This window comes from Pygoscelis adeliae, unplaced genomic scaffold (genome assembly GCF_000699105.1).
Source record: "Pygoscelis adeliae isolate BGI_AS28 unplaced genomic scaffold, ASM69910v1 Scaffold431, whole genome shotgun sequence".
Taxonomy (NCBI): Eukaryota; Metazoa; Chordata; class Aves; order Sphenisciformes; family Spheniscidae; genus Pygoscelis; species Pygoscelis adeliae.
The window spans coordinates 1,235,547-1,249,176 of NW_008824047.1; the positions used below are offsets into that span (position 1 = coordinate 1,235,547).

The window sequence follows — 13,630 nt, forward strand, 5'->3', positions numbered from 1 at the left end:
AAACCAAAGCCTACATCTGTCTAGGCTCTGGAAGACCTGGGGATATCTTGTCTGTCTGGAAGTACCAGCCTCTGTCCTCTCCTTCTCCCCAGGCATATGGCAAGTGTCTGTGGTGAGAGGATTCCTGTTAATGCTTTGTGTGGGGAAAATCCAGCCATCTGCCCTCTCAGGACTCTCTTAGCTTCACTTAGCGGCTGGTGCCATGATTACAGATCAAACTCAGAGATTTCACTCAGCTGATACAGCAGAACAGAAAAGGACGGCCGGTCATCTTTCCTCTGAGCCGGGGAGAGAAGAGAGAGGGAGAACATTAATGTCAGCTTGAGAGGAATGGCAAGGTTAGGAAGGAAAACCTTGTGAAGAAACTGAGTATTAACAAAAATACAATCTATTGTTATAGAGAAAATGCCAACGGAAGAATGAGCTTCCTTCCGTGCAATGTTTCTTTTCTACTAGCAGTGAATTTTGCCTAGTGGACACTAAGTACCTCGTAATGGGCTGGCTGTCATTTTTACCATCACTATTAAAACTCAGCCCCACAGATCTGCAGCTTTCTTAGGAAGCAAACTGTTGAATTAATTTGTTAGGTGCACTATATAGACTTCTCAGTGAAGTCAACACACTTTATAGAAACAGCAGCTTAAATAAAAGGCAGAGAGCCTAAAGTTTGCTTGCTACTGCAGATGAAAGCTACAGAGTGCTTCACCTCCAGGATTTTATCTTGCGTTAGCATGTGAAGTGTATACCTCTTTCTCCTCCTAAAAGTCAAGGGAAAGAAAGCTCTTGACTTTGGGAACTAGGGCTCTCCCTTTACAATACTAACCATCCTCCAGCAGTGGCTCATGACCTCATAAATTGCCTTGGAGGCCAGCTTGGGTTTGTAGAGCCGAAATCCTGCACTGATTTCTTCCACCACTTCTCCATTGGTGCGATTCTCATAGGGGATTTTACCTTCACTGAAGACCTCCCACATCAGCACTCCTAAAGCAAACAAATGAGAAAAATCACAAAGAAGCAAATAAAATTCTCAGCAGGCCCATGGCCACCTTCCACCTGCTCTTCTCTGCAGCGCAACATTGATGTCTGTTACTTGGAAAAGCATTTTCACTTGGATTCTCAGTACGCATCTGAAAAATCAGGCCCTAACACAGCTGTACAGTTTGAAGAGGCCAACTAGGATCTCTGCTGGGCATTGGACTGTGTGGAAGTACCAGTCTGGCCACTGCAAGTTTGACTTCTCTGCATCCTACTTCATGATAGTCTAGCACGACGGGGATGTCCTTCCCCATGAGTCAGATGAAATCTGAGTGTGTTACGTGTCAGAAGCAGAGCAGCATCATATGTCATCTCACAAATTGTGAAGAAGAGGGAATGCTTGTGCATGTATTCCATCCAGATGTGTAATCTGGGAAGGAGAACACGCTTTTTGTCACTGATTCAGTTTACCTATTTTTGCTTTCAGTTAATCACATACAAGGGACATGTCACTGATGTTCCTGCCTGCAGTGTGTCCTACACCATAATCTGCCCTGTATTTTGGTGACACTCGGGAGCAAGAAAGCAGTATGAACTGCTCCATTCCTGTTAGTCAGCTTAGCCTCGGTACTGGGAACTCCTTGCCTGCAAAACGTCCCAAGTGGTGTGATTCACTGGGATGAATTCACAGGCAATGACAGTGGAATTTCAAAGGATTGCAGCACATTTTTCCTCTTTTCCTAAACAGTCAAATGTTTTCCTGTGATTACTGTTCAGAGCAGTACAGAAACTCGTGCTTCTCTAGCGTGGTGGAAGAGAGACAGGCAAAGACAAGACTGTAGAATACATTGTGGTTGGCCACCAGATCAGAGAGGCTCTGCAAATGGAGTGAATGCAAGGCACCTCTGTTATATTATTAGGTTTAATTTCTTTGGTCACCTAATATGACTGACTTGGTAAACTGTGTTCACATTGTATTAGAAGAGGGAGACAGACGGGTAGATAGACTGATCTGAAATAAAGTCGTGTAACTCCACAGTCAACTTTGCTAAATAATGCCTGCTTTTCAGCTTTGAATTCTTCAAATAGGAAGATGCACAGAGATTGCAGCTCCTCACCAATGATATTGGCTTCACTGAAGAATAAGCAAAGCAGTTGTACTCCCCCAGTGTGCAGATTCCTGCACTGGGAATTTCTCACACCCCTTTTGTTCTCTTGGGCACAGCAGGATTTCAGGCCTGGCAGAAGAGATGAATGGGCTGCAGAGTAGTGGAGCAGAAAACTTCTCAGTCATGAGACCATGACATGACAGAGGAATCCTCTTATGCAAACCCCACTGGATGGGGAGATAACAAGTCTGACAAATGTACAACACTGCTGTCTGCACATTTCACAAAGAAGGACTGACCAACGCAAACAAAGCTCACCAGTATTTCATTCAGCCCGGAAACTGGAGTGAGCCAACTTCACCAGGCCTGACTTGACTGTAAATCAAACTGAGCACCCTTTTTGGAAGCATCTGGCTCTCAGTGTACAGGCCAGTTTCCGATTTGTGAAGCAGAAGAACATTCTTAGCAAAGTAGCATCTCTCCCCATGTCACTGCCACTTTGCTGTGAGGTGTCAGAGATAGCTCAACTGGCAAATGTTGTCCCTTGGTATTACGTGGTGAGTGCTGACAGCCTCCTCCACATGCCAGGGGACACAGAAAGAGGAATGGTGCTCTTTGAAGCATCTCCGGGTTGGGTTCTCGAAGGCTGCTGCATGGGTCTGAGCACCCAGCTCCCACTGCGCTGCTCGTAACCCACCACAGGAATGCACAACTTCAACCAGCGTGAGCTCCACAGCAGAGCACAGTAAAGGGAGAGGGAAGAGCAGAATTCACAAGCGCAGACTAGCAAAGGTTATAATCCTGCATTATTTACTGCTAGGCCCGGAGCTGAGTGGCACCCCATTGACTGTGTGCTGTGCACAGCACACTGCACTGATTCATTCTGCAGTACCACGATTTGCATGTTAGTTGGAGACGGGCCAGATACATTAGTGTGCCAGATCAACAGGCCAGGGGATAGCCTTTGTTATCTCCAGTGCTGATGACTTTGGGGAAAAAATATACAATGGCTTTCTTATCTATGAGGGTCCAGAAGGGAGACCAAAGAACAGACGCAAATCATAAAACAATGCATTGGGGAGCAGGAAATGAGGTGAGAAAATGTGAGCAGTGAAATAATATTTTCAGACTGGCATAAAGCAAATGGAGTCAGCAGAGCAAACTTGGAAAGGCAGAGGGGTTGAGAGAAGCATCAGTGCCTGGGACTGACATGCAGAGAGATGGAGTGCCTAAATGTCTTTCCTCTCCTTTCCTTACGTAATCTTGTCAGTGACTCTCCAACCTTTTCTTGGACACTCCTGCTGTATCGCCATGAACAGAGTTCATTATTTCGTATTACATAACATTGCATAGGCATAATACGTTAAGTTGGAAGTATTTGCAGTGTTCCTAAGTGTCTAGGTAGTTTGCTATTCTTTCCTTTCTTTCACTTAAATGACTTAGGCTTGCTTTCCTAAGCCATTATTCAGGCAAAACACCCTTGGAGCCCAGAGGATGTAGAGTTTAGGAGAGTTTACTTGAGGACTGAGCCCCTAGGTTTTTCTGAGCTGGTGTTTGTTGAATTTTTTTCCATTCTGACAATTGATTCTTACCAAATGACCAAACGTCAGATTTGGTGCTATAGTTGCTGTAGGAAAAAACCTCTGGGGCAGACCACTTGACTGGAAACTTGGTACCCGTGGAGCTGGTATACTGATCATCAAGGACAATCCTGGAAAAGAAAAAGAAGGGAGCGTGCTGAGTAATGCACCCATCCCGTGACAGCCCTGCAGGGAGCGTGCGCAGCCTTGTGGCATTACCTTGACATCCCGAAGTCGGATACCTTGACCACGTGGGATTCCCCCACCAGACAGTTCCTAGCAGCCTGCAAGAAAAGAAGGTGCAAAGGCAGAAGGTCAGAGCTGAAAGACTATCACAGCCACTCAGTTGCTTTTATCCTGGCAGAGCAGATAGTGCTTAAAAAAAGGAGAATCAAAGAGACATTGTACCATACAAAGAGGGCAAAAACTTGAGATTCTCATGCTTTCTGTACATTTTACTGCCAGCATGTTCCTGTTGCCAAGAAAGCTGTTCAACCATCAGTCTGACTTGCAGGCCCTCGTTGCCCAGAAAGGGCAGAGAAAGACCCTAAAATATCCACAGCTACCCACAGTCCTCGCTCCCCTAAAAAAACAGCAGCAGTGACTTATGCAGATTGATTGAACACCACATATTTAAAAGTATTTTGTCAGCAATGCATGTTTATGCTATGTTAAACAGGTCTTTGGCATTTTCAATTATTTTAGACATGAAGAGTGGTCAGTCTCTGGGAACTGTGGGAGCGGGGGCTCTCGGGCAGCAAAAGAGTCCACTCAGAAAAAGAGACAAGCTTTATGTCCTCATTTCTTCTCTCTCAAACACAATTAAGGGAAATAGATTAATCAGCGCTCCAGGGGATGCTTTTTTTTCCTAAAGTTTTGATGCTGCTTCTGCAATAAGGGACGATGCTGGATCCCCTGTCAACAGATAGGCAGGAGGGGTGTGAAAGCTGAAATTAAGGAAGGGAGAAAGCACAGGGAAAAGCCCAGCTGGAGCAGAGGAAAAGTCTGTCTGGGACCAACATACCAGATCTCTGTGGATGACAGAGTTTTGTTCCAGATAAGCCATTCCTTCACACACATCTTGGCACATCCCCAGCAGGGTTTCCTTTGAAAAACTGCCCCGCTGGCTCCTGAGGTAGTCGGACAAGCAGCCGTTCTCCATGAACTCAAACACCAGGCAAATGGGAGCATTCTCAAAGCACACACCATAAAGCTGGACTAGCTTGGGGTGAGACAGCTTCCTATTGGATGGGAAGGGAAGGTGGAAAAAGAAGCTGAAATAGGCTCAGTGCCTTCTATCCTTACAGCAAGTGTGTTATACACGGCCGCCTATGTCACCCTGCTGCATCCCTCTTCTCTGCAAAGGCCAACTATGAAAGCAGAAAGAAGAAAATGTGTAGACCAACGTCAAGTAGCACTAAGTATCATCCCCTTTTAATGGTAATGGTCACCAGAAGACTTTTCTGCATGGAAAATCATCCAATCAAACAAACAAAAAAAATCAATTTCTGTCTACTTTGAAGGGAGGGAAATGTAAAAAATACAAAGTCAATAAAACCAAGGAGAAATATTTTCAGTTGTGCAAAGCAAAAAAATTGCACAGGTCAGGTTTTTCAATAAAATTTCCCTCAAATTTTATGAGGTTTCTTCATCTAATTATTTCTGACAAAACCCACTTAGCTGTCCACAACACACCATCAATTAACCCTGCCTTCCAGAACAGCAGAGATCTGGAATACCATTCTGGATATTGATAGACTTACAAGCACAGTAATTCACTTACATTTTTAATTGCTTTCCTTTGTAACCACTGGAGTTCACCTGTCTCTCTCTATACTATTTAGACACATAGTAGATAATCCAAGTTTAAATTCCGCATTCGTATTCCTGAACATTACCACAACACTTTGGTTCAGTCTTGTGAATCCTACAGGGTCTGATTTTCTCGGTGAATCTACTACTTACATCAAGACTTTAGCTTCCTCGATGAAATCCTCTTCAGACATTGCTCCTTCACGAATGGTCTTTATGGCTACTTTTGTCTTCTCCAGCAAATAGCCAAGGTAGACCACTCCAAACTGACCGCTGCCGATTTCTTGTACGCGGGTGAGCTCAGAGGGGTTAATGACCAATTTTCCTGTTGATTGTAAGGGAGAAAGAGTGAGGATCTAGCAGTAAAATGTCAAACAAAAATCTCTTGTTGGTTAAACATTAAGACAGGACTCAGAGTGAGACTTTCTGGCTCTCCCTCAAATTGTCTGTCTAAACTTTGGTAGCTCATTTGACTAGTCCATGCTGCTGCTGATGTTCAAGAATAGGAACAACAACATCCCCTTTCTTTCCCCATTTGCCTTGTCTATCCAGTTCTTCAGGGAGGATTGTTTCTACCATGCATATGTGCACTACTGAGCACAACATGGTTTTGAGTTTCCTTGATGTCTCCAAGAATTACAATAAAGATGATACCAGCAAAATTCTGTAGACTACTACATGCAAATAGAGGCATCTTTCAGGAGGGACTCATCTTTCATCAACTTATGCTATCCTCCCACTCCCATCACCTTTGTTAAGCATTCATTTCAGTATTTAATGTTGACTTCTTTGAGACCCTGGGGTTCTCATCACCTCCCTCAAGGCACTGCACAATCAGTTCATTCAGTTATCAATGGTAATGACAAAGATGATAATCCAGTGAATGGTGCAGTGTAAAGATCTGAAGAAAGCTATTTATTGTGGCTATAGTCATATGAATATTCATCAATATCCATAGGGATATTCAGGATCACCCAGCTAACCAGCAAGGAGTGTGATTCCTATATGGTCAAGAGGGCAACTCCATACCGTAGCTCAGCCCTGCAGTGATTGGGGCCTTTTTTCTCCAAGAAGAGACTGCATACCGCAAACGAGTGACAAGACCTGAATAACAGAGGAAAAGAGGGGTTCTGTTTATTGTCACAGTCATGGGAAGTGTGGCTGTCACTACCCCAGAAGGGTTTCTGGATACTGGAAGCAGATTTATTGTACTGAGTTCTCAGCTCCACTTGAGGGCAGCTGAACCTCTATTGAGATTGCGATTTCCAACCTGCTAAAAGGAAGCCAGTTCTCAGCAGTTTCAGCTTATTTCCCACTTTCACTCTGTCAGCAAATGTGAGCTGTGAGTCTCTATTAAGTCTGATAAAATTCCAAGTTATACCTTTTATTTGTAGGGTATTTTTGAAGCCCAGGGTTTCCCTTGGTACTCCTGGACTGTAGGAATGGGAGTCTTTGGTGACTCCCATGTCTGGTTATGGATCCTGGCCATGTCCCTAAGTTCGTGTCAAATCAAGGCCCAGGGATATATCACCTCCTGGGCAAGAAGGCCCTGCAGTGCAACTCAAACAGATAGCTTGGTCTGGCAGTGGTCACACACCCCCACAGACTCCCAGGAATGAAAGGACTCTCTGTAGTATGTCATTACGGCATCTGTGTTGGTCATATCAGCCTTAGAAGGACCATGAAGAAGATGTAATGCTGAAAGCTGGCCCGAGATGGTAATTTTCCTGCCATCCAATTGCCAGGATAAAGTGGAAGAAAAGGTGATGCCATTTAACATTTCATTGTAAGGACAGAGGGCTTGGGAGCCTTCCTTCATTCAAAACAGTCACCTGGCTGCATGGTAAAACAGCAGCTGCCCTGGTCAGCATCAGCCTTCACTCACCTGCCGCATTGTGCTGGTGATAGTTGATGAGTTCAGGGATGCAGTCAAACACATGCTTTTCTGCCAAGTAATACCGCTTGGGGAAGTCAGTTGTCTCATTGATGTGATAATGCTTTATAACAGGATTGTTATCCGTGCTGAAAAAGATGAGGTTTTCTTTGAGGAAAACTAGATTGCAGCAAGAAGACAGGAATTTGAGGAATAAGTGGGAGACGAGCAAGCAAGCAAAGGGGAGAAGCTTCCTTATGCAGAATGAATGGGAGAGGAGCAAGGAGTGAGCTGCAATTGCTAACGAAACCTGTGTACTTGTATGTTCTCCCTCTCACTCATAGATGGTCTCATCTCTAGAAAGGCTGAGGTTTCCTGATAAGAGCAGGTTGAGTACTAAGTTTCTCTGCCTCTTATTTCTGAAACAAAACATTCTGTCCCATCACTGAAACCCTTTCACTAGTCTTGTATTACCCACCTCTGATGAGTCCAGCATATAGTCCACATTGATCCTACCGACACTTCAGCTGGGGGGACAATTTCATCAAAATTACAAGCCCAGTGATGTCTAAGGGACTATTTATAGGCATGTATTTAGATGCAGGGAGAAGAGGAGCCTTTAATATACTTTGCGAATGGCAGCTAACTCTTCTGCCTTTTTTGGAAGTGTTTTCCTCTATCATTTTCATGAGCCTTCTGCTCTCTCTTTATAATGCCAAAATAACTACAGAGATTACACTCTCATAGAAGCCATTTCATTGATGTAATTGATGTGAAAAGCTGCTGATTTCAGCTGTACCTTAATGCTTTGGTGAAAACAGAGACTGTGTACATGCCAGGCTGCCTCGAATCTCTCACCATGAAGGCACCTTCCCTACCCTGTAACAGGAGCAAAGGAGAGAAAACTGGTTAGAGACACAGTGGGAAAAAAGAAGCGGGCTTGGGGCGAAACTCTGCTTGTTTCAGCCCTGTCTACTGCTCAGTCATGAGGATGTGCTAAACATGTAGGAAAAAACCGAGCCATCAGCCAGCTGACAGAGCTTGGTCTGTTCCATGGACAGCTCTGATGGCTGCCGAGGGCCTGCAGGTACACCCAGCTGGTTTCTCTTGGGTGCTTTGTATTTTTAGCTCAGTTTCCTGAGGAAATGAGACTTATGTGCTCGTGCTGAGTATGTGTGGGTGTGGGTACATGAGCGTGTGTCTCTCTGTCCCTCCAAGCCTCTCCTTTAGAAATTTTGAACCCATTGGTTGCTTTCAACCCTATCTGACAGAATACTGGTGATATCAATTTCCAACAAGTTCAATGAAATGGGTAGCCGATTGGAAAGGCAAACACCCTTTGAGTGTCCTCCATCAAGAGAGCAGCTACAGAACAAGAGTACAATTTATTCAACACCAGAGACTCCATATGGGAGTGTATGAAAGATAATTTATCAATGTACCACAAATGGGAAAAGCTTGGACAAGATCCTGCCCTTTCATAGGTACCCCAGTCATCCAGTATCTAAACATAAGTGTGTAGGAAAGCAGGCTTCCTCCACTCTGGCACTCACAGAACAATTTTCCTTTTTAATTTTTCACTGTAATTGTTTTCTACTCATCTGAGTGATAAAATGTATCATAGGCCATGATCCCGCAGGGCCAAGCACTAATGGATCAGATGGCAGAGGAGAAGATTTAACGTAAGTTTGGACGTAATGTGCTGTGCTGACCTATTGTCCTGGTTTCAGCTGGGATAGAGTTAATTTTCTTCCTAGCACAAGCCTAGCACAGCACTGGCACAGTGCTGTGTTTTGGATTTAGTGAGAATAATGTTCATAACGCACGGATGTTTTAGTTGTTGCTAAGCAGTGCTTACACTAGTCAAGGACTTTTCAGCTTCTCGTGTCCTGCCAGCGAGAAGCTGGGAGGGAGCACAGCCAGGACAGCTGACCCAAACCGGCCAAAGGGCTATTCCATACCATGGGACGTCATGCTCAGTATAGAAACTGGGGGCAGTTGGCTGGGGGGTGACGACCACTGCTTGGGAACTGGCTGGGCATTGGTCAGCAGGTGGTGAGCAGTTGCATTGTGCATCAGTTATTTTGTATATTCTTTTATCATCATCATTATTATTATTTTTCCTTCCTTTTCTGTCCTATTAAACTGTCTTTATCTCAATCCACAACTTTTATTTTTTTTTCCCGATTCTCTCCCCCACCCCACTGCGGGGGGGAGTGAGCGAGCGAACTGTGTGGTATTTAGCTGCCTGCCGGGTTAAACCACAACACCTATATATTGATAATAAAAACCACATTTTTCTTCTGTTTGCAGATAAAGATGCTTTTCATCTGGCATCCCAAACACCTTATTATTTTGTTCCCTCCTTTGCTTTACATGGTAGATTTCCTCCATTTTATATGTCCTCTGTCCACCCACAACACTTGGTGCAAACCTAATCCACCAAGTGCACCCTGCCTCGGCCTCCTCCCCACCTCCCCGTTGGATTGATTCAGCTCCAGGTGAACACAGGGGCCGAGACTGCTACTGCATCCCCTGTGTATGAACTGCTGACTTTCAGGATGCAGCTCTGCCCAGGTGGGACCGGGCCACTGAGCTATAAACCTTCCAGGGTTGTCTCTTCAATGCATGTCTGCACAACATCCGCCATATCTACACTATACAATATCTAGCACAAGGAAGCTCTAAAAAGGGTCTCCAGATGCTGCTGTAGAAGCATCTATGTCATGCACAGTGAGGGCTTTAGGACTCATCTCCCTGGCAGTGTGGGGTTGCTTGCACAGGTAGGCAAGTATTGCAGACAGCATCCTGCCTGAGTTACTTTGAGGTCTGTTCTTGTCCTTCCATCTCACTTGACAGCAAACCTGCCCAAAGATCACTCGTGAGCTTGGCCACATTTTTGGGGGGAGCTGTGGGGTCTGCGAGGTTTAGAACCAGAAGTCTCTGCAGCCACATGGGGGTAGTTGCCACCAAAAATTTGCACTGGTAGGACCAAAAGAAAAAATAAGATCACTAAACCATGTGTGGACATGTCCCATAGGAGTTTATAGGAACTAAAAGAATTTTTAAAACTGCACAAAAATGCTTTTATTTCCATAAAATACTACCATTCCAAGAAACAACACTTTATTCAGGTCTTCTGTTAGTGTAAGAGCTGATTTAAAAACTAAGGTTGTGTTTGCATGGAAAATTTGAACAAGAAGTGTATTCTTTTCATTTTCACTACAGTCTCACTGGAAAAGTCTGGCTGAACTGAAAAATTAAAGATGCATGCTCACATGCACACAAACATACACAAAACTAAAAAAAACCACCCAAACCCATACTCTTGGCTTTCACCCAAAATATTTCAGCATGAGATTGGTTAGATTTTCAGAGAACTACTGGCATCCGCAGGCCTCCTGCAGAGACAGAAAAGATGAGCTAAAATCACAGTTTTCAGTCGACATAGTGTTCTGAAACGGTGTTTTCCATCAGCCCCAGTTATTGAGTGTGTTTGACCGAAGAAGGATGGCACAGCTCTCTGCCCACGCTCAGCTGCCGTGGAGGTAAGGGGCGTTGCTAGTGGTCCTTTATCTTGCATCACACTCTAAGAGCAGCCAAGGACAGCAACACAGCAGGAACCCAAGGTTCATCTCTCTCTTACACAAAGCAGCCCTCGCAGGCTTCTCCTCATTTGTCATTAATTAATTATTATTGCCCAAACACCCCGCACATAACACTGGCTTACCTCATCCTTGAGGAGTGTTTCTGCTTTGCTTCTGCTGATGTTCTTATTGTACCATCTGAAAACATCAAAAGACTCCGAGTCAGCGTTTCTGCTCAAAAGCCTCTGAATTTAGTGTCCCCAGAGCTAGCGACAACACATTATGTGGGGTAGCGACATTTGAGGCTTGTAGCTTCTAAAACAAATCCAGGGCACTTAGAGGTACAAGAAAAACATAGGCACAACTTACTCATATATTTGCAGATTCTCGGGTGATTTTTCCGCCAGGTAGCTACTTGGCACGTAGCCTTCATGCCTGTTAAAACACGACACGGCATGAGTGCACCAGACAGACAGGATTTTCTCTGCATCTGTGGGAGTCAGCCCCGAAAGATTTGCCTGCTCTTTGCATGATAGAAATGCTGGTTGTTATATATTTAGTAGGGTTACTGGAGAAGGAAACAACTGATTGCACCTCTAAACTTGTGGAGTTTCACAATTTTCACAATTTTTTTCCCCCACGTGTATGACAGCGAATATCAGCCTGAGCTAAGGACTTTTTTTTTTTTTTAAATTAACTTTCAGATCCTTTTTCTTCACCTGCCTGAATACAAGCAACATCAAAGGGAAGAAAGTTACCGTAAACAACCTTCCATCACTCTTTTCCTGTATATCAGAGGACGCTTCACAAAAGTTATACTAGAAGCCAGCATATATGTTAATGGAAGAATAGATTGGATTTAGAAAGGATTTGTAAATTGGCTGTTGAAAAGGGACTTACCCATTCTTATCTTGAATCAGCCACCAATGTTCCTCAGAGCTGTCAATCACATAATATTCCTCGTTATATTGTAACGTCAGCTCCTGCGGATTCTGGGCTTCATAGTCATATATGGCCATGACTAAGGCTTCCTTTGGGTCTAGCAACAATTTCTGCACAAATTAGGAAAAAGGCTCATCATATTCATATTCATAAAAAACAATGGCATGCTCTCTAAAATGATATTTCCCTGGCAGCACTGGTGTCCTCTGGGTTCAAAAGCCTCAAAGCTAGGAAAGCACTCCAGGGCGTCTAGTGGGGTATGGTGGCAACATGAGAATTTTCAGCACTTTCAAACAATGAATTTCATATAAAAATGTTAGTTGCACAGAAAATAGTTAGCTACTCCTTCTTAGGGCAGGATTACCTCTGTCTGATCTATTCTTCACAGATGTTTCCTAAACTCCTCTTAAAAGCCTCCAGTGATAAAATCTCCATGGCCTCCCAAGAGGGACTGTCCCAATGCCCTGCTCCCTCCAGTAAGGCATCCAGCCCTAACAACCACCCTGCTTCTCCCTTCTTATTAAATAAGCCAATGACATTTTGTTCCATCCACAAGTGGGTTTGGAAAATCACTTCTCTGTTCCTCTTCACAGCAGCTTTTCTCATATCCCTCCTACTTTCCCAGTTTCCCTTTCCATAGATTGAAAAAAATACAGTTGAAGCTTCACCCACCATTGGAAGGCTATTTGTGAAACCAAGCTGTCTTTGCAGGACTGAACCTAACTCTAGTGGGATGCTGCTGATTTATAGCTTATGAAAAAATATGGAAAATGTAATAGAAAAGCCCGTGGAATGTTATCACAGGTGATATTCTAGGTCACTGCACCGTGTTGAACCTTAATGAGGATATATTCACCACTGCTAGTTAAACACACAGGACACTAAGGACAGCTTAGCGCACCTCACTGCACTCACCCGATTATCTTCAGGAGTGGGAGGAAGAGGCTTCTTTGAGGCTGAAATGAAATCAAGAAAGCTAGTTTGAAGTAGATCTGGACAAAACCAGGGGAGAAACCATCAAGGTAATGAATTAATAAAGGCGATACAAAACCAGTGAATAGCAAGCCTTGGTCTTTTAGAGTAAGACTTGCCAACAGCCTGCACCTACACAGTGACTCTCAGCCACACGGCATGGGTTTGAAACTGGTGTACAGATTATTTAAGGAATCACCCAGATACAAGGTAAAAGTGTCTTGGGTGAAGAGTGATTGAATATGCTTTTTCAGGAGACAAAGTGAAGATTATGCTTGGCCATTGAAACCACAGAGGAAATACGGTTAGGGCAAAATAGGACACACAGGGTTGAATGCATATATCTCAAGAAAGTTGTTATTATGGCTTATTGACTGACCACAGCTGATCAAGTTCTTAGTTCTCCATCTCATTCCAAAGACAGCACCAAGCATCGCACAGGGGAGAATGTTAATTCAAAACAAAGAATGCCATATTCAGTAACAGACAAGCCAGAATAAGGAATATCCCAAGAAGCCAGCAACATGTCTCTTGATGGAAATGTAACACGATATTCTTTGATGTTCTGTACGAGACAGATTTGATCCTTCACTTTTGCCAGGAATAAATATTTTCAAGGTCAGGATGGTCTTAACAAATCCCATACCATTTTTGGTGGGGTCATACTCCACGCAGCCACCTGCCATCTTCTCTGTCTGAGCACAGCATCTCCACTTGCCATCTATCCAAAAATCTGGATGACACTTTGAAACCAGACTGTTGTTGTTTCTGGTTTCTGGA

The 13,630-nt window shown here is 44.0% G+C and overlaps 1 protein-coding gene across 1 annotated transcript in view; it reads right to left on the minus strand.

Moving 5' to 3' along the window:
* Positions 1-206: 206 nt before the first annotated feature.
* Positions 207-13,630, minus strand: part of ITK (IL2-inducible T-cell kinase) — a 32,515-nt gene continuing 19,091 nt past the window's right edge. Inside the window, exons 4-17 of the mRNA XM_009333523.1 lie at positions 13,497-13,625; positions 12,794-12,834; positions 11,837-11,988; positions 11,306-11,371; positions 11,080-11,134; positions 8,149-8,228; positions 7,362-7,498; positions 6,506-6,580; positions 5,630-5,801; positions 4,689-4,905; positions 3,884-3,948; positions 3,677-3,795; positions 824-981; positions 207-278 (exon numbers count right to left, since the gene is read on the minus strand). Coding sequence (XP_009331798.1) covers positions 207-278; positions 824-981; positions 3,677-3,795; positions 3,884-3,948; positions 4,689-4,905; positions 5,630-5,801; positions 6,506-6,580; positions 7,362-7,498; positions 8,149-8,228; positions 11,080-11,134; positions 11,306-11,371; positions 11,837-11,988; positions 12,794-12,834; positions 13,497-13,625 — 1,538 coding nt within the window. The remainder of the gene's footprint in view (positions 279-823; positions 982-3,676; positions 3,796-3,883; positions 3,949-4,688; positions 4,906-5,629; positions 5,802-6,505; positions 6,581-7,361; positions 7,499-8,148; positions 8,229-11,079; positions 11,135-11,305; positions 11,372-11,836; positions 11,989-12,793; positions 12,835-13,496; positions 13,626-13,630) is intronic.